Genomic DNA, 23,313 nt, shown 5'->3' on the forward strand with positions numbered 1-23,313 from the left:
GGCCAAGCAGTTGTCATACCAGGCAGTGATGCAACCAGTCAGGATGCTCCCGATGGTGCAGCTCTAGAACATTTTGAGGATCTGAGGACCCATGCCAAATCTTTTCAAACTCCTGAGGGGGAACATGTTTTGTCATCCCCTCTTCACAACTGTCTTGGTGTGCTTGGACCATGTTAGTTTGTTGGTGATGTGGACACCAAGGAACTTGAAGCTCTCAACCCGCTCCACTGCAGCCCTGTCGATGAGAACGGGGGCGTGCTCAGTCCTCTTACACATCACAGGCTGGGAGCAGGGGCTGCTGCAAAGCAGCGCACCGGGAAAAATGAGGGGTATAGTGCCTTGCTCAAGGGCACAACGGCAGAAGGTAGCATATGGGATATTGAAGCCGGTAACCCAAATGAAAAAAAGAGACAAACACTTATTTCAGTAAAAGTCTTTACTGGCACATAATTGTCACAATGTAAAATCTTGCAACAAGGGGGCTGAAGTTGTCTACCAGGACATAGTCTTCTCCCTAAAACATTGCTTACCTTAGCTCCTCCCCAGCTAAACCTCAACGCAATAACAAGCTAAGAATTCTTGGTACCCCAGCATTGCGATATGACATTTGTGAATATTGATCACATTCAAAATACAGAGAAGCAAGGTAATCATTGTAAAGCTACAACTCACATTCTATCTACAAAGCTGCAGATTTCCCCTCTTCTAGCCTATAAATGATGCATTCATCAAGCCTTTTTGGTATTTACATTGCCAGTGAAGAGTTCCATATCGATTGTCTGTGGGTAAAGCCTACAAGAGAGGCCAGGGGTGTTGGCTTGCATGTTAGTTGTACACACTACTAGACAAAGCATGTTCACTTTATTGAGACAGAGTGCAACAAGGTTCAGAGACCGTTTGGCTTTACTGCCTGTGTCAACATTGCAAAAGGTCTTCAGCACCCCCTCGTGGCCGTCCTAACATTGAAGACAACATGAGAGGTCCATCAGAGGGAGGTTGTTCCTGAAATCCGGTCCTGCCGTTTCTGAAGCTGCATTTACCGGGGCTGAATATGGGCCTTAGTCAACAAGGGATGGTGGAGGGATGTTTCCCATAGCCTCGGGCTTGGAGTACAGCAGTCAGACTATACTAACCCACTGAGGTACGGAGGATACAGGTACAGAGCACAGACTGTTATACAATGCCCCACAACCTGCTGCTGTGCATGAGTACACACACACAAAAAAGGAACACATGAATGATCAAAATTAACAACCTAAAGAAAAATCAACATGTTTAAAGTTGTTTTATACACACACACACACATTTAATATAATATATAATTGAGACAATGTCTTCCAAAGTTATGGAATAGGTGGACCAAAAGGGAACAACTTAAATCAAAAACAAAGACAAATGAAATGTTCCATGAGTGAAGGAATCTTTTTTTTTTAAAGGCAAAAAAGGCTTAAAGGCTTAGTCTGTCTTATATTACTAAAAAATACCAACCACAACCTTCAATATCAACCTTGCGATGAGTCTAGCTTGGCCTCATCACAAATAATAATTGATCCATGATTAAAATGTTTTCATCCTTAAATATGGGAACATTCCAATGATTTAAAAAACAACAGATCTTTCTCATGACCATTCTAACCACCAGGGGAAAAAGTCAATCCACAGGGCTGCTGAAGCAACAACTCCACCACCTCTCTTTTCCCTTTAAAACTCTCATTGACTGTGCTGTAGTGTCCTTCCTTCTCCTTGTTTAGCCGACATGCAGAATCCAAAGATATCCATGCAGATGCATAAACATAAAACAGATGTTGAAATTCAAATGGTTGTTCATACATTCTCTTCCACACACTCAAAACCATTCATATACACAGTGCAAGCAGAGAAATGGCTACCCCTCGAGGTACACACACACCAACTTCTTCTTACCCCACTCCCACTCCGCTTTCCCTCTGTAGGAACAGTCCACACGATTTGTAACAGCAAGTTTCAGCAAGAGCACTTGTAAGTTGCAGAAATATGGCTTTTAAAACCGTAACAATCAAAATAAAAATGAGTTTAAATATTTTTCACCCTCCAACATATTTTTCTTGTTCTTTCATGTGTTTCTACATTTGTTTGGATTATTAAAACCATTTTTTTATCCAGTAGTAAAAAAAACATCTGCAGTGTATGAGAGGATTGATGTGTTGCTTGTCAGAGTGTTTGTGTGTGTTGGACAGGTGCAGCATGCGTTTGGCTGGTGGTGAGGTGGTATTTGCTGGCATAACCCAGGGATGGTAAAGTGTTATCGATGTTTTGATGTGCCCAGTGTAGTAGTAGTGTGGAGGGCAGACAGGCGGGGTCCTGCAGGCATGGCCAAGGGCAGCCCTGTCCTGTTCCACCTGGTCCCGTCAGAATGAGAGACAGGGCCGCCAGTCTATCCACACAGGCCTGCTGAGGTCAGTCATCATGTCATGTTCTAGGATCCATGTTTTCACCACTTCCCGGTGTGTGTGTGTGTGTGTGTGTGTGTCTTGTGCGAGTGTTTGTTTGAGAGTGTGTCAGTTTGTGTGCGCGCGCTCGCCCATTTCCCCAGCAGTGCTAGTGTGTGTGAACGTGTGTTAGCTTGCCTGCTCATGTGAGTGTGTGCGCGAGAGAGGTCAGTCCCGTATGCTGGCGGAGTAAGAGAACTGAGGGAAGTGTGTGCGCTGGTCCTGGTCTTCTGCGTCTAAGCTGTGGTCTGGAGTAGACAGAACCAGGAGATTTAATACACAAACAAGGACATTTTTTATTTTTGTTTCCACAATAAAAATTTTTTTTAACAGTGAGACAAACACAGAGACAGACACACTCAACTCACACTTGTCCGGGGGCGTTACGGTGATGGTCTGTGCCGTGAACTCATCGTCAAAGTACCGCGTATCCGTCTCCGACGTCACCTGGGGCTTGAAGGGAGGCAAGAGCTTCCTCTCTACCACATCCTGCCAGTTGATGGTGGTGAAGAACATATGAGTCATCACGTCCTTGGCATCTTCTTGTCCACCTCCAAGCCTACAAAATTATCAGTCATCATCAGCATCGTCACTATTTTCTAAAATAAATAAATAAATATATACATAAATATAAAAGACAGAAACACCTACCTCTGCTTGGGGTCCTTTTTGAGCAGGCCAGCAAGCAGGGCCTTGGCTTCGGGGGCCAGGTTCTTGGGGAAGCGGATCTCCTCCATGAGAATGAGCTCAAACAACCGCTCGTGGTCCTGGTTGTAGAAGGGTAGTCGACCGCACATCATCTCGTACATGACCACACCCAGACCCCACCAGTCCACCGCTCGGCCGTAGTCATTGTCCTCTAATACCTGGAGGAGAGGGGGAGAGAGCGACAACTGACAAAGAGAAATAGCAAATCCAATTCTATGGAAGCCATGGCACTGTGTCTCTTTCTACATCTGTTGCAATGTGAACAATGAACTATTTGCAGACCGGCTGTCTATTCCTGTTGATAATCATTTACTTTCCAATGGTAGAGTTATTAACTTGTCTGTTAAGCATTCTTTGCTGGATAGAGAATTATTGACTGTAAACCAATCCAAGACGAGAAACCAGCAAGGAATGCATCTGGAATTGTTAACTGGACACACTGCCATGTACTGTTCAAAGCACAACTAGAATGTATGATTGTGTTCACTGTGCTGTACCTCTGGCGCAAGGTATTCTGGAGTACCACAAAAGGTCTTCATGGTAGCCCCATCTGTGATTCCCTCTTTACACAGTCCAAAATCTGTGATCTTTATGTGTCCATCTTTATCCAGCATTAAGTTCTCCAGCTGGGAGAGAAAGAGGAAGCCGGAGAGAACGAAGAGTGAGTGACCACAGGAGAGTCAGCAGCAGAAAACACCACCGCTGACATGACAGCTAACTGTAGAATGTACCACAGACTTACAGGCTTTTCACCAAGAGGCTGGTGCTCAAATCAAATCACAATGTATTGTCGCATACACATATTTATATATGATGGGATGTATAGACTTTATGGACAGTAAGTGGACAGAATATGTAGTATATCTGAAGAATACGTAGGATAGAATAGTAACACACACACACACACACACAGCTATAGCTGAATAGAATGGACTTGACTAGAATACAGTATTTACATATGAAATGGGTAAAACACTATGGAAACACCTCAAACAATAGGAAATATGGGCTGTTTTCCTTGACCCAGATTAAGCAGTCTGTGGTAGGATTGAGCCTAGTCCTAGACTAATTCAGAAGCACTTTTAGTCCAAGACTAGGCTTCATCTGGGTCCAGGAAAACAGACCATATTTCGTATTGTGCGAAATGTTAGTCTTGAGAATATACTTTCAATGTGAGGAGGTGCTTGTAAATGTATGAGCGAGTCAGGGAAACATCAGCCAGACTTCCAGTCCCATTTGGTAGACAGACAGGGAAGCGACCATTACCTTAAGGTCTCTGTAGACAACGTCCCGTGAGTGGAGGTACTCCAGCGCAGACACAATCTCTGCACCGTAGAACCGTGCCCGGTCTTCTGTGAACACACGGTCTCGCGACAAGTGAAAGAACAGCTCTCCTCCATTTGCATATTCCATCACAAAGCATAGCCGGTCATGTGTTTGGAACGCGTATTTCAGTGTCTGTGTGGGAGGGGGGAGGGGGTAGAGTCAGAATTAATGACCACATTTGAATCAGGTGGCTCCTTGGCGAAATGTTGTAATTAGTGTTCAGTAAGGTCAGATGACGTCAGATAGGAACTCACCGTTAAGAAGGGATGCCTTGTATTCTGAAGGACTCTGCTTTCTGTTACCGTGTGTGCTACCTCATCCTTATGGAACACGTCATACAAAAACACCATGAGGGACAGACATTCACCCAGCAGTGTACAGCTGGACTTGGACTTCTGAGCCACTCAAGAACCCACAATAGAACCAAGAAGTAACAGTCATCAAAAGCAGCATACTTCCATGGGTATGGTGCAGAAGTCTGGCCTCGTACAGAATGGAACACTTTTCCCTATATAGTGCACTACTACTTTTGACCGGCACCCTATGGGTACCGGTCAAAAGTAGCGCCATATATAAGGAACCATTTGGACGCCTCTGTCTTAGCGACTGTCATTTCCTTTGATGCCAAATGGTTACCTTAGCGATGATGACTTCTTTCCTCAGGATCTTCATGGCGTAGTACATTCCTGTGGCCTTCTCCTTCACCAGAATCACTTTACCAAACGTTCCCTTCCCCAGCAGCTTCAGGTAGTCAAAGTCACTCATGGTCTGGGGGGGGGACAAAGACCATGAGAGTTCAGATCTCAGGCTTATTCAAGACAGTTTGGATGACAGGATTTATTTGACCATGACAATTACAGAGTATAAGTAATAAAGAGTTTACATAGACCTGCACAACGGTTTTAGATGAAGAACGGGCAGAGAATGGAGCAGAAAACGCACCAACACACACTATGGCCCAGGTCACATAGGGAGATGGTAAACCAGCTGTGATGAGGTACTGTTACTAAGGAGGAGATATTCAGAACTAGGATACAGAGTTTCCAATGGACAAAAGCAGCCACATCTAGAGGAGGGCTGTTGGACAAACACAAAGAGCACTGACAGGTCTGCTAGGTTGGTAGGGGGACAGGTCTGCTAGGGGGACAGGAGGACAGGTCTGCTAGGGGGACAGGAGGACAGGTCTGCTAGGAGGGACAGGAGGACAGGTCTGCTAGGGGGACAGGAGGACAGGTCTGCTAGGGGGACAGGAGGACAGGTCTGCTAGAGGGACAGGAGGACAGGTCTGCTAAGGGGACAGGTCTGCTAGGTTGGTAGGGGGACAGGTCTGCTAGGGGGACAGGAGGACAGGTCTGCTAGGGGGACAGGAGGACAGGTCTGCTAGAGGGACAGGAGGACAGGTCTGCTAGGGGGACAGGAGGACAGGTCTGCTAGGGGGACAGGTCTGCTAGGTTGGTAGGGGGACAGGTCTGCTAGGGGGACAGGAGGACAGGTCTGCTAGGGGGACAGGAGGACAGGTCTGCTAGAGGGACAGGAGGACAGGTCTGCTAAGGGGACAGGTTTGCTAGGGGGACAGGTCTGCTAGGGGGACAGGAGGACAGGTCTGCTAGGGGGACAGGTCTGCTAGGTTGGTAGGGGGACAGGTCTGCTAGGGGGACAGGAGGACAGGTCTGCTAGAGGGACAGGAGGACAGGTCTGCTAAGGGGACAGGAGGACAGGTCTGCTAAGGGGACAGGTTTGCTAGGGGGACAGGTCTGCTAGGGGGACAGGAGGACAGGTCTGCTAGGGGGACAGGTCTGCTAGGTTGGTAGGGGGACAGTGACAGGTCTGCTAGGTTGGTAGGGGGACAGTGACAGGTCTGCTAGGTTGGTAGGGGGACAGTGACAGGTCTGCTAGGTTGGTAGGGGGACAGTGACAGGTCTGCTAGGTTGGTAGGGGGACAGTGACAGGTCTGCTAGGTTGGTAGGGGGACAGTGACAGGTCTGCTAGGTTGCTAGGGGGACAGTGACAGGTCTGCTAGGGGGACAGGAGGACACTGACCACTTTATTGCGGGACTTGGACATGGCCACCTCCATCTCCTCCATGCTGCTGCAGTCGCTGGGGGAGCCAAACGTGATGTCCATGGGCGCCTCTTCCTCTCGCGTCTTCAGGCCGTTGGCCACCGCTTGGATCGCCCGCATCCATTCCTCCCTGGAAGGAGAGAAGAGGTTAAATGTAGATCACTTCAAGCCCAAAAGACATGAATGTACATTGGCTGAGTGTGCGTGTGTGGATACGGTGGGGATGAGGGTGATAAACTAATGAGGTCAATTGAGGCCACTAATGGGGTCAATTGCAGACCTCTAATCCTGAAAGTTGGTTTAGTAAAAATAATACAACTTGGAGAAGGAGGGCATTGCCCAGTTTACAGAGAAACAAACACCCATTCAACTCTTCCATGTTGTCCCTGCCTCTGGACCTTTCCGTTCTCACCTTTCCTCGTTACTCTCCACGTGGAAGGTGCGCTCTATGACTGTGGTCCACTGTAGGCAGCGTATGACAAACGTGTTGGGCCTGGGCCGTTCTGTCTTCATCAGCTGGCACTCTGCAGACAGGGAGTAATAGAGAGGTTAGAGTGTGCTACTGTAGACAGTGGGTGAATCTCAATAGTCATCCCTCCATTCCTCTCCTCCGGTCTTCTCTAAACCTCCTCAAAACGTCACCTTATGATGTGAGGAGAGGATTCCAGGAGAGGAAACACAAGGAATAATTTTAATAATCTACAAAATAAAAAAAACTTTGAGAGCCAATCTGTGTGAACACCACCAAGCAACTCTTCCAAGTACCACCAGGCTCTAGAAGTTGGCCCAAAAATGACAGAGACCAACCTGCCACAGAGAAGTTGTTGAGGGGTGGGAGGCTGTGGTCGGACGACATCTCTGGTTTCTCCTTGTAGCCGATGAAGGAGCCATCACTCTTCAGGATGAAGTACCGCGGCCTCCACGTCTTAATGTACTCTCCTGCAGAGCTCAGGAGTTAGAGAGAGGGGGGGAGAGCGCAGGAGTTAGAGAGAGGGGGGAGAGCGGTAGTTAGAGAGAGGGGGGGAGAGCGGTAGTTAGAGAGAGGGGGGGAGAGCGGTAGTTAGAGAGAGGGGGGGAGAGCGCAGGAGTTAGAGAGAGGGGGGGAGAGCGGTAGTTAGAGAGAGGGGGGGAGAGCGGTAGTTAGAGAGAGGGGGGGAGAGCGCAGGAGTTAGAGAGAGGGGGGGAGAGCGGTAGTTAGAGAGAGGGGGGGAGAGCGGTAGTTAGAGAGAGGGGGGGAGAGCGGTAGTTAGAGAGAGGGGGGGAGAGCGGTAGTTAGAGAGAGGGGGGGAGAGCGGTAGTTAGAGAGAGGGGGGGAGAGCGGTAGTTAGAGAGAGGGGGGGAGAGCGCAGGAGTTAGAGAGAGGGGGGGAGAGCGCAGGAGTTAGAGAGAGGGGGGGAGAGCGGTAGTTAGAGAGAGGGGGGGAGAGCGCAGGAGTTAGAGAGAGGGGGGGAGAGCGGTAGTTAGAGAGAGGGGGGGAGAGCGGTAGTTAGAGAGAGGGGGGGAGAGCGGTAGTTAGAGAGAGGGGGGGAGAGCGGTAGTTAGAGAGAGGGGGGGAGAGCGCGGAAGTTAGAGAGAGGGGGGAGAGCGGTAGTTAGAGAGAGGGGGGGAGAGCGGTAGTTAGAGAGAGGGGGGGAGAGCGGTAGTTAGAGAGAGGGGGGGAGAGCGAGGGGGGGAGAGCGGTAGTTAGAGAGAGGGGGGGAGAGCGGTAGTTAGAGAGAGGGGGGGAGAGCGGTAGTTAGAGAGAGGGGGGGAGAGCGCAGGAGTTAGAGAGAGGGGGGGAGAGCGCAGGAGTTAGAGAGAGGGGGGGAGAGCGCAGGAGTTAGAGAGAGGGGGGGAGAGCGCAGGAGTTAGAGAGAGGGGGGAGAGCGGTAGTTAGAGAGAGGGGGGAGAGCGGTAGTTAGAGAGAGGGGGGGAGAGCGGTAGTTAGAGAGAGGGGGGAGAGCGCAGGAGTTAGAGAGAGGGGGGAGAGCGCAGGAGTTAGAGAGAGGGGGGGAGAGCGCAGGAGTTAGAGAGAGGGGGGAGAGCGGTAGTTAGAGAGAGGGGGGGAGAGCGCAGGAGTTAGAGAGAGGGGGGGAGAGCGCAGGAGTTAGAGAGAGGGGGGAGAGCGGTAGTTAGAGAGAGGGGGGAGAGCGGTAGTTAGAGAGAGGGAGTTAGAGAGCCGGGCGTTAGATTGGGGGGGAGAGCAGGAGTTAGAGGGGCACAAGGGCCATACATATTAGGGTTTATGTTTAACTAATTCTGAGTAAATTGGACACAGTGTCTTAGAAACAGAGTAACAGACAGTGAAACAGCAACTAGTGAAGCTCAGCTCACCCCTCTTATGGAGCCAGCCCTCTCTGACCACACTGATGTCGTTCATGCTGGGGCAGAGGACGGAGGGTTGCTGGGTGTCAGGGTGGGGTCACAGGGGGAATAGGGGGGGAAGGGGAGCTGTGACTGTTGGCGAAGGGCGTCAGATGTGTCTCTGACAAAAACGTCTCAATACCTAGGGGACAGAAAGACCACAAAGATAAAAGATATTAGCCACAATTGAAAGAGGATACATTTTCATTGATTATAAAAAAAATGAAAAACTGAATACTGATGATCATGAAAACATGTCACTGTGTTGGCTTATGACAATGGAAAATAATTGCCCGCATGACGATTACATAAACATCACTTCCCAAGATGTGTGTGTAATGTAAACTGGAAATAAGAGGCACTGTCAGATAGGAAAAACACTGTTGCGTGGCAGGGGGTGTGGCAATGAGCGTGGTTGATCGTCGGGGCGGCTACATTTTAGAGGCACCCCATCTTGGCGCCGCAGAAGCCAATTTCCTGCAATTGTACAAATTTCTCCATTGAGCTGAGAGACCATTTTGCCGTTTTAAAGCTAGTTTCCTGCAATTCTATAGATTTTGCCCAGTGTTCTTTTCCTCAAAACATAAAATTAATACTTCTAAATTCATTGTTTTTGGAATATTCTATTCTCCCTGACTGTCAAGCTTCTATTTTGTTAGTTCTTAAAGATTATATTATATTAAAACATTTTATATTAGGTCCATTATCTTCTCTACATAGTTAACACGTTTTTCCATCTCGAAAAGTAATAAAGAATAACTGTAAACTTAGGCGACATGAAAAAAAATACAAAAAAAACGTAGGATTACAACGGCAGAAGGCTACTTTGTGATGATCACCTGTACAATGGAAGTGTAAGGGATTGTACATTACAGCCTTAATCTAATTAAATCAATTTTAAAAACACACAATAGCAAAAACAGGGTTTAGACAAATCACATTTACATTTGAAGTCGGAAGTTTACATACACCTTAGCCAAATACATTTAAACTCAGTTTCACAATCCCTGACATTTAATCCGAGTAAAAATCCCCCTTTTAGGTCAGTTAGGATCACCACTTCATTTTAAGAATGTGAAATGTCAGAATAATAGTAGAGAGAATGATTTATTTCAGCTTTTATTTCTTTCATCACATTCCCAGTGGGTCAGAAGTTTACATACCAAATACTAATTGAGTGTAGCATTGCCTTTAAATTGTTTAACTTGGGTCAATTGTTTCAGGTAGCCTTCCACAAGCTTCCCACAATAAGTTGGGTGAATTTTGGCCCATTCCTCCTGACAGAGCTGGTGTAACTGAGTCAGGTTTGTAGGCCTCCTTGCTCACACACGCTTTTTCAGTTCTGCCCACACATTTTATATGGGATTGAGGTCAGAGCATTGTGATGGCCACTCCAATACCTTGACTTTGTTGTTTTTAAGCCCTTTTGCCACAACTTTGGAAGTATGCTTGGGGTCATTGTCCATTTGGAAGACCGATTTACAACCAAGCTTTTACTTCCTGACTGATGTCTTGAGATGTTGCTTCAATACATCCACGCAACTTTTAGCACCAAAGTACATTCATCTCTAGTAGACAGAACACGTCTCCTTCCTGAGCGGTATGGTCCCATGGTGTTTATACTTGCGTACTATTGTTTGTACAGATGAACGTGGTACCTTCAGGCGTTTGGAAATTGCTCCCAAGGACGAACCAAACTTGTAGAGGTCTACAATGTTTTTTGAGGTCTGAGATTTCTTTAGATTTTCCCACGAAGTGGAAGACCCATTCGCAACCAAGCTTTAACTTCCTGACTGATGTCTTGAGATGTTGCTTCAATATATCCCCACAGAAGTTTCCTGCCTCATGATGCCATCTATTTTGTGAAGTGTGCAAGTCCCTCCTGCAGCAAAGCACCTCCACAACATGATGCTGCCACCCCCGTGCTTCATGGTTGGGATAGCCTAGTGCATATCTAGCAGCCATTATTGGCTTCCTAGGCTACATATTATCGTCATATATACCGTAAATTCCGGCATAAACAATGACGTGGCTAATATATGGATTTTTCCACCTTTCAATTTTTTTTCCTCCCAAAAAACACATTCTGTGACGTGCTCAGGGTGCCGGCATGAAGCTTTCATTAGACCAATGAAATTGCCGAACGGGTTAAGGTCAAACAACTTTTTTGTATACGGTTTAGATTAAATAGAGCGCTCTCAAACTTCCCATCATTCTGATTACGGTAGTCATTTTGTCACCCTCATCATGGCAAAGACACGGAGAAATGCATATGATGCAGCTTTCAAGTTGAAGGCGATTGATCTAGCTGTTGGAAAAGGAAATAGAGCTGCTGCACGGGAGCTTGGTCTTAATGAGTCGATAAGACGTTGGAAACAGCAGCGTGAGGAATTTACGCAGTGCAAAAAGACAATTTTTTTTAAATTCAGTGGGTGCAGCTTATATTCAGGTGCGCTTAATAGTCTGGAAATTACAGTAGCTATTTCTGTACATAACCAATGTTTACAGTTACACCCCTGTCTCTGCATGACCATTTTTTCCCTCTCAAAACATCTTGAGTAGTCTGATGGTTCCCAGAATATTTTGTTTGCAACTTATTCGTCTTTCCACCTCTGGGGGTACTTGAGAAGACTCATGAGACCATAGTCTAACTGGTAGAATATACATAAGGGGGTACTTCAGTGGTACTCTGGACATAACAAAATGTACTTGGTGTTACAGTAACTGAAAAAGGTTGGGAAACCATTGCTCTACAGGACAGCAAGGCTATTTAAAGTATTTTTTTGTAGAATTCATACCATCTTAAGGTTAAAAATCACTTTTCATAATTCAGCTGCTTGGCTCAGGATCATTTTAATACTGCGCTACAATTGCGCCAACCCTAGCAGTCGTGACAACCTCACGTGCCTAGCAAGAGACAACAATAATCATGTCCTTCATGTAAATGTTATCCAACATAGTCGTTAATGCTCAGGACAGTACAGTAACATAGTCGCCCCCCCACCCCCAAAAGAGCAAACATTTGCCCATAAAACATGCAGATTGTGAGAAACTTTAAGTGAAATAATCTGTCTGTAAACAATGTTGGAAAAATGACTTGTGTCATGCACAAAGTGGATGTCCTAACCAACTTGCCAAAATTATAGTTTGTTAACAAGAAATTTGTGGAGTGGTTGAAAAACGAGTTTTAATACACTTATTAAGTTATGTAAACTTCCGACTTCAACTGTAGATAAAAGTATTCAGAGCCTTTATTCAGTACTTTATTGAAGCACCTTAGGTAGCAATTTACAGCCTCAAGTCTTCTTGGGTATGACGCTATAAGCTTGGCACACCTGTATTTGGGGAGTTTCTCCCATTCTTTGCAGATCCTCTCAAGCTCTGTCAGGTTGGATGGGGGTGTCGCTGCACAGCTATTTTCAGGTCTCTCCAGATATGTTCAATAGGGTTCAAGTCCAGGCTCTGGCGGGGCCACTCAAGGACTTTCAGAGACTTTGTTGTCTTGGTTGTGTGCTTAGAGTCGTTGTCCTATTGAAAGGTGAACCTTCGCCCCCCAGTCTGAGGTCCTGAGCGCTCTGGAGCAGGTTTTCATCAAGAATATCTCTGAACATTGCCTCATTCAGCTTTCACTCGATCCTGACTAGCCTCCCAGTCCCTGCCACTGAAAAACATCTCCACAGATTATGCGGCCACCGCGCTTCACAGTAGGGGTGGTGCCAGGTTTCCTCCAGTAGTGGTTCTTGGCATTCAGGCCAAAGAGTTCAATCTTGGTTTCATCAGACCAGAGAATCTTGGTGGTCTAAGAGTCTTTAGGTGCCTTTTGGCACGCTCAAAGCGGGCTGTCATGTGCCTTTTACTAAGGAGTGGCTTCCGTCTGGCCACTCTACCATAAGGGCCTGATTGCTGCTGCAGAGATGGGGGAACCTTCCAGAAGGACAACCATCTACACAGAGGAACTCTGGAGCTCTATAGAGTGACCATCGGGTTCAAATCAAAATAAAATAGTATTTGTCACGTGTCGAATACAACCTTAGTGAAATGCAACCTTACAGTGAAATGCATACTTACAAGCACTTAACCAAGAATGCTTTAAGAAGTTAAGAAAACAGTTAAAAAAAATAGAAAATAAAATTAACAAATAATTAATTAAACAGCAGCAGAAAAATAACAATAGCGAGGCTATATACAGGGCGTATCGGTACAGAGTCAATGTGTGGGTGCACCTGTTAGTCGAGGTAATTGAGGTAATATGTACATGTAGGTAGAGTTAAAGTGACTATGGAAAGACAAACAGATAGTAGCAGCAGCATAAAAGAGGGGTCTGGGTCACCCTTTGGTTAGCTGTTTAGGAGCCTTATTGCTTTAGGGGTAGAAGCTGCCTTTTGGACCTAGACTTGGTGCTCCGGGTTCTTGGTCGACTCCCTGGCCAAGGCCCTTCTCTCCCGATTGCTCAGTACTAGGAGGAGTCTTGGTGGTTCCAAACTTCTTCCATTTAAGAGCAATGGAGACCACTGTGTTCTTTGGTCCTTTAATGCTGCAGAATTTTCTTGGTACCCTTCCCCAGATCTGCGCCTCGACACAATCCTCTCTTGGAGCTCTACGGAAAATTCCTTCGACCACATGGCTTGGTTTTTGCTCTGACATGCACTGTCAACTGTGGTGTGTACCTTTCATCATCGTGTCAAATCGATTGCATTTACCACAGGTGGAAACAGGATGCACCAGAGCTCAAATTCAAGTCTCATAGCCAAGGGTCTGAATAATTATTATATTTTTTCACCCCTTTTTCATGATATCCAAATTGGTAGTTACAGTCTTGTCCCATCGCTGCAACTCCCGTACGGACTCGGGAGAGCCGAAGGTCGAGAACCGTGCGTCCTCTGAAACATGACCCCGCCAAGCCGCACTGCTTCTTGACACAACGCACGCTTAACCCAGAACCCAGCCACACCAGTGTGTCGGAGGAAACACCGTACACCTGGCGACCGTGTCGGCGTGCATTGCGCCCGGCCCACCACAGGAGTCGCTAGAGCGAGATGGGACAAGGACAAACCGGCCGGCCAAACCCTCCCTTAACCCAGACGACGCAGGGCCAATTGTGCGCCGCCACATGGGTCTCGCGGTCGAGACAGGCTGGAACACAGCCTGGGATCGAATCAGGATCTATAGTGATGCAGATAGCACTGCGATGCTGTGCTTTAGAACGCTGCGCCACTCGGGATGCTAGGGTCTGAATACTTATGTACATAATGAAACTGTTTTTATTGTGTTCCTAAATTTGCTAAAATGTTTAAAAACCTGTTTTCGCTTTGTCATTATGGGGTATTGTGTGTAGATGAGGGAAAAAAAGTATGTAATCAATTTTATAATAAGGCTGTAACTTAACAAAATGCGGAAAAAGGTGTCAATACTTCCTGAATGCACTGTAAATGTGTTTGTAACATTTTCAGTGGCCATTTTTAAAAGTAGTCCTTGTACATAGCTCTATTGTTTGTTAAAACCTCTTAAGGATCGGACCCTTTTTTCAATTTCTGCCTAAAATGACCAAATCTAACTGCCTGTAGCTCAGGACCTGAAGCAAGGATATGCATATTCTTGATACCATTTGAAAGGAAACACTTTGAAGTTTGTGGAAATGTGAAATTAATGTAGGATAATTTAACATTAGATCTGGTAAAAGGTAATACAAAGAAAATAAACATGAGTTTTGTTTTTGTACCATCTTTGAAATACAAGAGAAAGGCCATAATGTATTATTCCAGCCCAGGTGCAATTTAGATTATGGCCACTAGATGGCAGCAGTGTGTGTGTGTGCGCAAAGTTTTAGACTGATCCAATGAACTATTACATATCTGTTCAAAATGTCATAACATATGCTCTAACTGTTCCAAACCGTTTTGGATGGGAAGCATGCGGACGCCTTCACAGGCACGCAGGTGTAAAATGAGAGCAAAAAAATTGGACCATCAAGGCTGACATGTTTTTTTTTTATTAAACCATCAAGTCTCTGTGTTGACCAACTCCTCTTTCTGATTCTGGCCCGTGTGTATGTGAATCCTCATCACCAGAAAGTGTTGGGTCTGTGTCTGTTCTGCAGCCAGCTCTGTTCAGTTAGAGCCCAGCGGCCACCTGTCTCAGCTTGCCCTGGCACAGGCTGGCCGTACTCCCGGTTACCATGGGCACCGCACTGGACTACCAAATAATCCCCACCTTGTGATGCACTACCCACCGGCTGTTACACAACTAGGCAACACAATCAAATAACTGCCAGCTACCTTTCAACTCCCCACCCCCTGCTGCTGCTTCCTTATCTCATTTACCCAACTCATACACACGTGAAGTCCTCTAGAGCAGGGATATCCAAACTTTTCACTCGGGCCGCCATGCCAGCATTGGGGAACATCCTGCCTCCCCCCGCGCACTCTCCACGTCTATTTCTATGCGCACAAGCACTGCTGATGACACAAACTGTTCACATCCCTCTTGTTGGTGGAGAAATTTTGCAGGTTTAAAGCTAATTTTCTTGCAATTCTATACATTTTGCCATGTGTATTCATGTGATATTTGAGTGACTAAAACAATATCTATGATGCAATACCCAAGGTGCATTCTACAATTACAACTTTAAAGAGTAAGTCGAGTTCCTGCCGACCCCTCAGTTTGGGAACCACTGCTCTAGAGGAACAAGACAAACAGAATTAGTGCTACCATCATGGTAGTAACATGACCTTATTGAGTGAAACCTTTTGCAGCTAGCTTGAGCTGTCGCCTCTTTTCGGTTTGTTTACCCATTACCCTGACTTCCAACTGACATTTCAAAGGAAAATGGCATGATGCTAGTCGTAATGACAGATGGAGGTAGGCTACCTGGTGTTGCCAGGTAAAGAGATGAGCTCTCTGCTGGTATGTCACTGGCGATTTGTTTTGTTCCAAGGGATGGGCAACATGTCTGAACACTGCAGTGTCAAATCTCAGATTAGACCTACAAAGCACAATCCAAACTGCAGCTCATCATGGCAACTGGTCTCTTGGCCAATAGATTGACATGTGAGTTTCAAAGAATCACATGTGAAGTTGTTCCGCTTTAGATGAGCTTTTCCCTACATCAACTAATAGGTCAGACGTCTGTGGGGATCCAAAACATTCTGCTTTCTATCTCCAAGATGGCAGAAATAGCATAACATTATATATTTTAGTCATTTATTTGACATGCTGATTCAGAGCAACTTAGAGGAGCAATTAGGGTTAAGTGCCTTGCTCAAGGGCACATCGACAGATTTTCTACCTAGTCAGCTCAGGGACCTTTGGTTACCGGCCCAAAGTTCTTAAAAGGAAAACTCCACCCATAAACTATTAGTTCATTATTAATATAGTCCCAAAATGTTTTGCATGTCAGCAATCAAGTTTAAGACATTTAACTTTCAAAATAGAGACTATTGAAACAAATACCATAAGATAATTTTTGGGTGAATCTTTCCTTTAACCGTTAGGCTACCTGCCTCCCCACAGGCGAACCAGCATTATCAATTCCTAGAAACACAATGGACAACACGTTCTGTTACAGGATAGGCTACATAGATCTAACCATATTCTATTGGGAGAGGAGTAGTAAAATGTTCAATGATCATTTGTTAACACAATAAAATGATAAACAGTGGGAGGGGCCTGACATTACACAGAAGTGACTGGTGTCTGTTTGCAGAGATAAAATCAAATGGATCCCTTGCACTTAGTCAAGTCCAAATCCATTATTAAAATAATCAAGTGTAAATATGTGGGCTATTTAATGGCTTGATTTTGATGATAGAACTGGGTACCAGTAAGACACTTGAATTGATACAAATTCAAACAGCACCAATAACAGCATCAACTAGGTGGGTAGGTTGCTACTTTCAAAAGAAAAACTAGGTTGTGGGTGATAACTTAGCTAAATAACATTACTGCATGAAACATATGAGGCTACTTCAACTGAAGCGGGCAAGCCTTAAATGACCGGGCCTTTTCAGAGTAACGTTACCTCGAACGGTGACCATGAATCGATATTACCCGACTCAACTCATCGTAAATAGTGGAGTTTAGTTTAATCAGCTAGGTTGCTATCTACACCTGCCCCTTGTAAAAATGTTGTTGACAGATAAAATGACACCACTGCATGGAGGTGTGAGTGAATGAACAACAATGGATAATGGTTAGTTAACACACTCGGAACTAAGTTTGCCTCTGCAGGACCTGCTGTGAACAATGGCCGGTTAGCTAGCCATCTGGCTATCTCTACCTAGCTACCAATGACTGTTGTTTACAAAATGAAGTTACAAATTAGCCATCCTGTATGGCCTACTGAAATGAATAGCTAACTAGCGTAGCTAGCTAACATTAACTAAGCAACGTTAGCAAGACAAAACGTTAACCTTAGTAGATTGCTAGTTACTTACTAAACATGCTAAAATAAAGCCAGATATTTGATAAAGCCAAATTTGTGTGACCAATTTGTTCACATTAACGTTATCAACCAAACAAACTGCTATTTACCAACACAGACGTAGCTTGATTAGTCATTTTCAGCAGCTCTGTTGGTGGTCCAACATGGACTGAGAGACAAGACAATGAGGGCCTTTAGGATCTGGCAAAAAAACACTTGAATCAGTTATAGAACCCGTAGCCCTTTATGGTTGAGGTCTGGGGTCCGCTCACCAACCAAGAATTCACAAAATGGGACAAACACCAAATTGAGACTCTGCATGCAGAATTCTGCAAAAACATCCATCTTCCTTATACAACATAAAACACAAAATAAAGCATGCAGAGCAGAATTATGCAGATAAACGTTAATTATCAAAATCCAGAAAAGTGACGTTAAATTCTACACCCACCTGAAGAGAAGATTCCCTAACCTTCCATAACAAAGTCAACACCTAGAGAGATTAACCTAGAGAAGTCCCCTAAGCAAGCTGGTCTTGGGGCTCTGTTCACAAACAGACCTCACAGAGCCTCAGGACAGCAACACAATTAGACCCAACAAAATCATGAGAAAACAAAAAAGATAATTCTTTCCAATGTGTCAAGTAATTAACAAAAAAAACAGAGCAAACTAGAATGCTATTTGGCCCTAAACAGAGAGTACACAGAGGCAGAATACCTGACCACGTGACTGACCCAAAAGTAAGGAAAGCTTTGACTATGTCCAGACTCAGTGAGCATAGCCTTGCTATTGAGAGGCCACCCTAGGCAGACCTGGCTCTCAAGAGAAAACAGGCTTGTGCACACTACCCACAAAATGAGGCGGAAACTGAGCTGGATTTCCTAACCTCCTGCCAAATGTATGACCATATTAGAGACAGATTACGCAGACCCACAAAGAAATCGAAAACATATTAAATTTTGCTGCCATATCTATTAGGTGAAATGCCACATTGTGCCATCACCGAAGAAAGATTTGTGACCTGTTGGCACAAGAAAAGGACAACCAGTGAAGAACAAACACCATCGTAAATACGACCCATATTTATGTTTATTTATTTTCCCTTTTGTACATCATTATGACACTATACATTGCCATATGACATTTAAAATGTCTTTATTCATTTGAAACTTTTGTGAATGTAATGTTTACTGTAAATTTTGTATTGGTTATTTCCCCTTATTTATGATCTATTTCAATGGAAAACATGTTTCCCATGCCAATAAAGCCATTTTAATTGAATAGTAAATTAACGGTTTACTGCCTATAGTTTTGGGTTGTTAGCAGCTAGCTGGCTAACATTCGCTAGTTAGTTCCTAACAGCTAGTTATCAATCATTCGAGTTCTGCGTCGACTGACGATGAGCTCCTTACCTTGACTTCTTTAGATACTTTAGCCAGAGACCCTTTCCCCGAAATAATAGCAAACTGGATAACGCTCTCACGAAGTAGCAAATCCTCTGCAGATTCTCCAAGGTGGTGTATTGATCTCTGTCAGTGATCACACAACCTCCAAAAAATAACCAACGAATGCCAGCTGAGCTTGTTTTTCTACCCACAACGGCGGCGTGTTATTGCAGGTTAGTTAGCTAACTTAGCATAACGTTAGCTAGCAAGACAGTAAAACGGTGGGTCGGGTGAACTCGCGAATTGTACGTTAGTTGTTACTAGTCAACTTTTTAAGAATTACAAATCGTTATGATTTGGAATTACAGTTCATATGTATTTTTTTCCGGCATTATTGTTCTCCCTTTCACGTTATAACAATCTTTGCTTTTACCTTCAGTCCCGTGTTATTGCTGGTGCTTCAATTATAATCAGCAGGCCGCGTCCAAACCAGACAGAACAGCAACCCTCCACACGCGCACAAACAGGATATGACGTTTTGAGAGGCCATTCTACATGAAACAACTGGGAACTCGAAAAGAAACACCAACTAGTTGTTTGCACTTGAAAGGAGAAACTACAAAATACAATCTGTCATGGTACTCAAAATTGATGATGTATTTAAGGCGGCAGGTAGCCTAGTGGTTAGAGCGTTGGTCTAATAACCGAAAAGTTGCGAGATCGAATCCCTGACCTGACAAGGTCAAAATCTGCCGTTCTGCTCATGCACAAGGCAGTTAACCCACTGTTCCTAGGCCGTCTTTGAAAATAAGAATTGCCTAGTTAAATAATGTTAAATAATAATCCCATTACAATATCTGATATTATCAACATTTGTCAAGTTCTTTTATGAAAACCTTTACAACTCACAATTCGGGTGGCGGAGCGACAGGCATCGGGCCAGGCCCCTGACAAGCCCCCCGTGCACAGGTTCGCCGTGGCCCCCGGGCGACGATGTGGCGAGCCAAGGTTCGCACGGGCTCCCTCGGGCGTACGATGTGGCAAGCGCCCTTCAGTCGTCCCCACTGTTTGCGATACACTTGTGTCAATCGAAGAAATTAGAGAGGCTTTGAATTCAATGAAAAAAGGGAAATAACCTGGCCCTGATGGCCTGTCAGATTAATTCTATAGGCAGTTTAGGAGATACTAGAATACCCTATTTTTAATATGTTTAAGGTTTCACTGAAAATTGTAAAATGGTCTCCACTATGAAAAAGGGCCTTATTTCACTGATTCTGAATCCTGATAAATACCCTTCTTTCATTGACAATTGGAAACCAATTACTTTATTAAATATTGATTACAAATTGATTTCTCTGGTTTATAACAAAAGATGTATGAAGGGCCGTCACTTAAGCGCCAACATTCGTTTAGTCTTCAGATGCAATTGACTCAGATGCTGTCATTTTAGTTTTGGACTTCTGTAAAACCTTTGACACAATTGAACATGAATTTCTCGGTTTCATAAACTTTTTGGTTTTGGGGAAAATGTTTTCAAAGTCATTCACATTTTTTACATATGTAACCGATGTGAAATGGCTAGTTAGTTAGCGGTGGTGCGCGCTAATAGCGTTTCAATCGGTGACGTCACTCGCTTTGAGACTTGGGTTTCCCCTTGCGTTGCAAGGGCCGCGGCTTTTGTGGCGCGATGGGTAACGATGTTTCGTGGGGTGTCAGTTGTTGATGTGTGCAAGGGTCCCTGGTTCGAGCCCAGGTTGGGGCGAAGAGAGGGACGGAACCTACACTGTTACACATAGATAAATAGTTCTGTGATATTAAACCTTTATACTTCCAAAATATTCAGTGTACAACAGGGATGCCAAATTTCAGCCTTTTTATTAATTTTGGTCCTAATGAGAGACAGTTTCATAATAGCGCTTGATAGTTTTTGTGACCGCACTTGAAGAAACTTTAAAAGTTCTTGATATTTTCCGGATTGACTGACCTTCATGTCTTAAAGTAATGATGGACTGTCATTTCTCATTGCTTATTTGAGCTGTTCTTGCCATAATATGGAGTTGGTATTTTACCAAATAGGCCTATCTTCTGTATACCACAATTACCTTGTCACAACACAACTGATTGTCTCAAACGCATTAATAAGGAAAGAAATTTCACAAATTAACAAGGCACACCTGTTAATTGAAATGAATTCCAGGTGACTACCTCATGAAGCTGGTTGAGAGAATGCCAAGAGTGTGCAAAGCTGTCATCAAGGCAAAGGGTGGCTACTTTGAAGAATCTCAAATATAAATTATATTTTGATTTGTTTAAAACTTTTTTGGTTACTACAGTTGAAGCCGGAAGTTTACATACACTAAGGTTGGAATCATTAAAATCCGTTTTTCAACCACTCCACACATTTCTTGTTAACAAACTATAGTTTTGGCCAGTCGGTTAGGACATCTACTTTGTGCATGACACAAGGAATTTTTCCAACAATTGTTTACAAACAGATTATTTCACTTATCATTCACTGTATCACAATTCCAGTGGGTCAGAAGTTTACATACACTAAGTTGACTGTGCCTTTAAACTGCTTGGAAAATTCCAGAAAATGATGTCATGGCTTTAGAAGCTTCTGATAGGCTAATTGACATCATTTGAGTCAATTGGAGGTGTACCTGTGGATGTATTTCAAGGCCTACTTTCAAACTTAGTGCCTCTTTGCTTGACATCATGGGAAAATCAAAAGAAATCAGCCAAGACCTCAGAAAAAAAATGGTGGACCTTCACAAGTCTACTTCATTCTTGGGAGCAATTTCCAAAGGCCTGAAGGTACCACGTTCATCTATACAAACAATAGTACGCAAGTATAAACACCATGGGACCACGCAGCCATCATACCGCTCAAGAAAGAGACGTGTTCCGTCACCTAGAGATGAACGTACTTTGGTGCGAAAAGTCCTAATCAATCCCAGAACAACAGCAAAGGACCTTGTGAAGATGCTGGAGGAAACGGGTACAAAAGTATCTACATTCACAGTAAAACGATTCCTATATCGACATAACCTGAAAGGCAACCTGAAAGGCCGCTCAGCAAGGAAGAAGCCACTGCTCCAAAACCGCCATAAAAAAGCCGGTTTGCAACTGCACATGGGGGAAAAGATTGTACATTTTGGAGAAATGTCCTCTGGTCTGATGAAACAAAAATAGGACTGTTTGGCCATAATGACCATTGTTATGTTTGGAGGAAAAAGGGGGACGCTTGCAAGCCGAAGAACACCATCCCAACCGTGAAGCACGGGGGTGGCAGCATCATGTTGTGGTGTGCTTTGCTGCAGGAGGGTCTGGTGCACTTCACTAAATAGATGGCATCATGAGGCGGGAAAATGATGTGCATATATTGAAGCAACATCTCAAGACATCAGTCAGGAAGTTAAATCTTGGTCGCAAATGGGTCTTCAAATGTACAATGACTCCAAGCATACTTCCAAAGTTGTGGCAAAATGGCTTAAGGATAACAAAGTCAAGGTATTGGAGTGGCCATCACAAAGCCCTGACCTCAATCCTATAGAAGATTTGTGGGCACAACTGAAAAGGCGTGTGCGAGCAAGGAGGCCTACAAACCTGACTCAGTTACACCAGTTCTGTCAGGAGGAATGGGCCAAAATTCACCAAACGGAAGGCTTCTTGAAACGTTTGACCAAAGTTAAACAATTTAAAGGCAATGCTACCAAATACTAATTGAGTGTATGTAAACTTCTTACCCACTGGGAATGTGATGAAAGAAATAAAAGCTGAAATAAATCACTATCTACTATTATTCTGACATTTCACATTCTTAAAATAAAGTGGTGATCCTAACTGACTTAAGACAGGGAATTTTTACTAGGATTAAATGTCAGGTATTGTTAAACTGAGTTTAAATATATTTAGCTAAGGTGTATGTAAACTTCTGACTTCAACTGTACATGATTCCATATGTGTTATTTCATAGTTTTTGATGTCTTCACTATTATTCTACAATGTAGAAAATACAGTAAAAATAAAGAAAAACCCTGGAATGAGCAGGTGTGTCCAAACTTTTGACTGGTACTGTACAGTCGTGGCCAAAAGTTTTGAGAATGACACAAATATTAATTTTCACAAAGTCTGCTGCCTCAGTTTGTGTGATGGCAATTTGCATATACTCCAGAATGTTATGAAGAGTGATCAGATGAATTGCAATTCATTGCAAAGTCCCTCTTTGCCATGCAAATGAACTGAATCCCCCAAAAACATTTCCACTGCATTTCAGCCCTGCCACAAAAGGACCAGCTGACATCATGTCAGTGATTCTCTCGTTAACACACTGTCATGCTGATTGAGTTCGAATAACAGACTGGAAGCTTCAAAAGGTGGGTGGTGCTTGGAATCATTGTTCTTTCTCTGTCAACCATGGTTATCTGCAAGGGAACACGTGCCGTCATCATTGCTTTGCAGAAAAAGGGCTTCACAGGCAAGGATATTGCTGCCAGTAAGATTGCACCTAAATCAACCATTTATCAGATCTTCAAGGAGAGCGGTTCAATTGTTGTGAAGAAGGCTTCAGGGCGCCCAAGAAAGTCCCACAAGCGCCAGG

The 23,313-nt window shown here is 44.4% G+C and overlaps 1 protein-coding gene across 2 annotated transcripts; it reads right to left on the reverse strand.

Annotated features, from left to right (window-relative positions):
* Nucleotides 1-418: 418 nt before the first annotated feature.
* Nucleotides 419-19,436, reverse strand: akt2 (AKT serine/threonine kinase 2). Of its 2 annotated transcripts, none has more exons than XM_014163328.3 (12): nt 19,144-19,436; nt 8,877-9,048; nt 7,371-7,502; nt 6,976-7,087; nt 6,543-6,693; nt 5,139-5,270; nt 4,757-4,822; nt 4,443-4,634; nt 3,674-3,802; nt 3,120-3,334; nt 2,837-3,027; nt 419-2,716 (listed from the first exon to the last, which is right to left on the reverse strand). In XM_014163328.3, the coding sequence occupies exons 2-12, from the start codon at nt 8,920-8,922 to the stop codon at nt 2,637-2,639; spliced, it is 1,446 nt and encodes a 481-aa protein (XP_014018803.1). In that variant the 5' UTR covers nt 8,923-9,048; nt 19,144-19,436; the 3' UTR covers nt 419-2,636. The 2 variants fall into 2 exon arrangements, with proteins under 2 accessions (XP_014018803.1, XP_014018804.1); XM_014163329.3 differs by lacking the exon at nt 19,144-19,436 and adding an exon at nt 18,738-19,115.
* Between the last annotated feature and the right edge of the window lie 3,877 nt (nt 19,437-23,313).

The sequence above is a fragment of the Salmo salar genome, chromosome 20 (assembly GCF_965601325.2).
Source record: "Salmo salar chromosome 20, fSalSal1, whole genome shotgun sequence".
Lineage (NCBI taxonomy): Eukaryota > Metazoa > Chordata > Actinopteri > Salmoniformes > Salmonidae > Salmo > Salmo salar.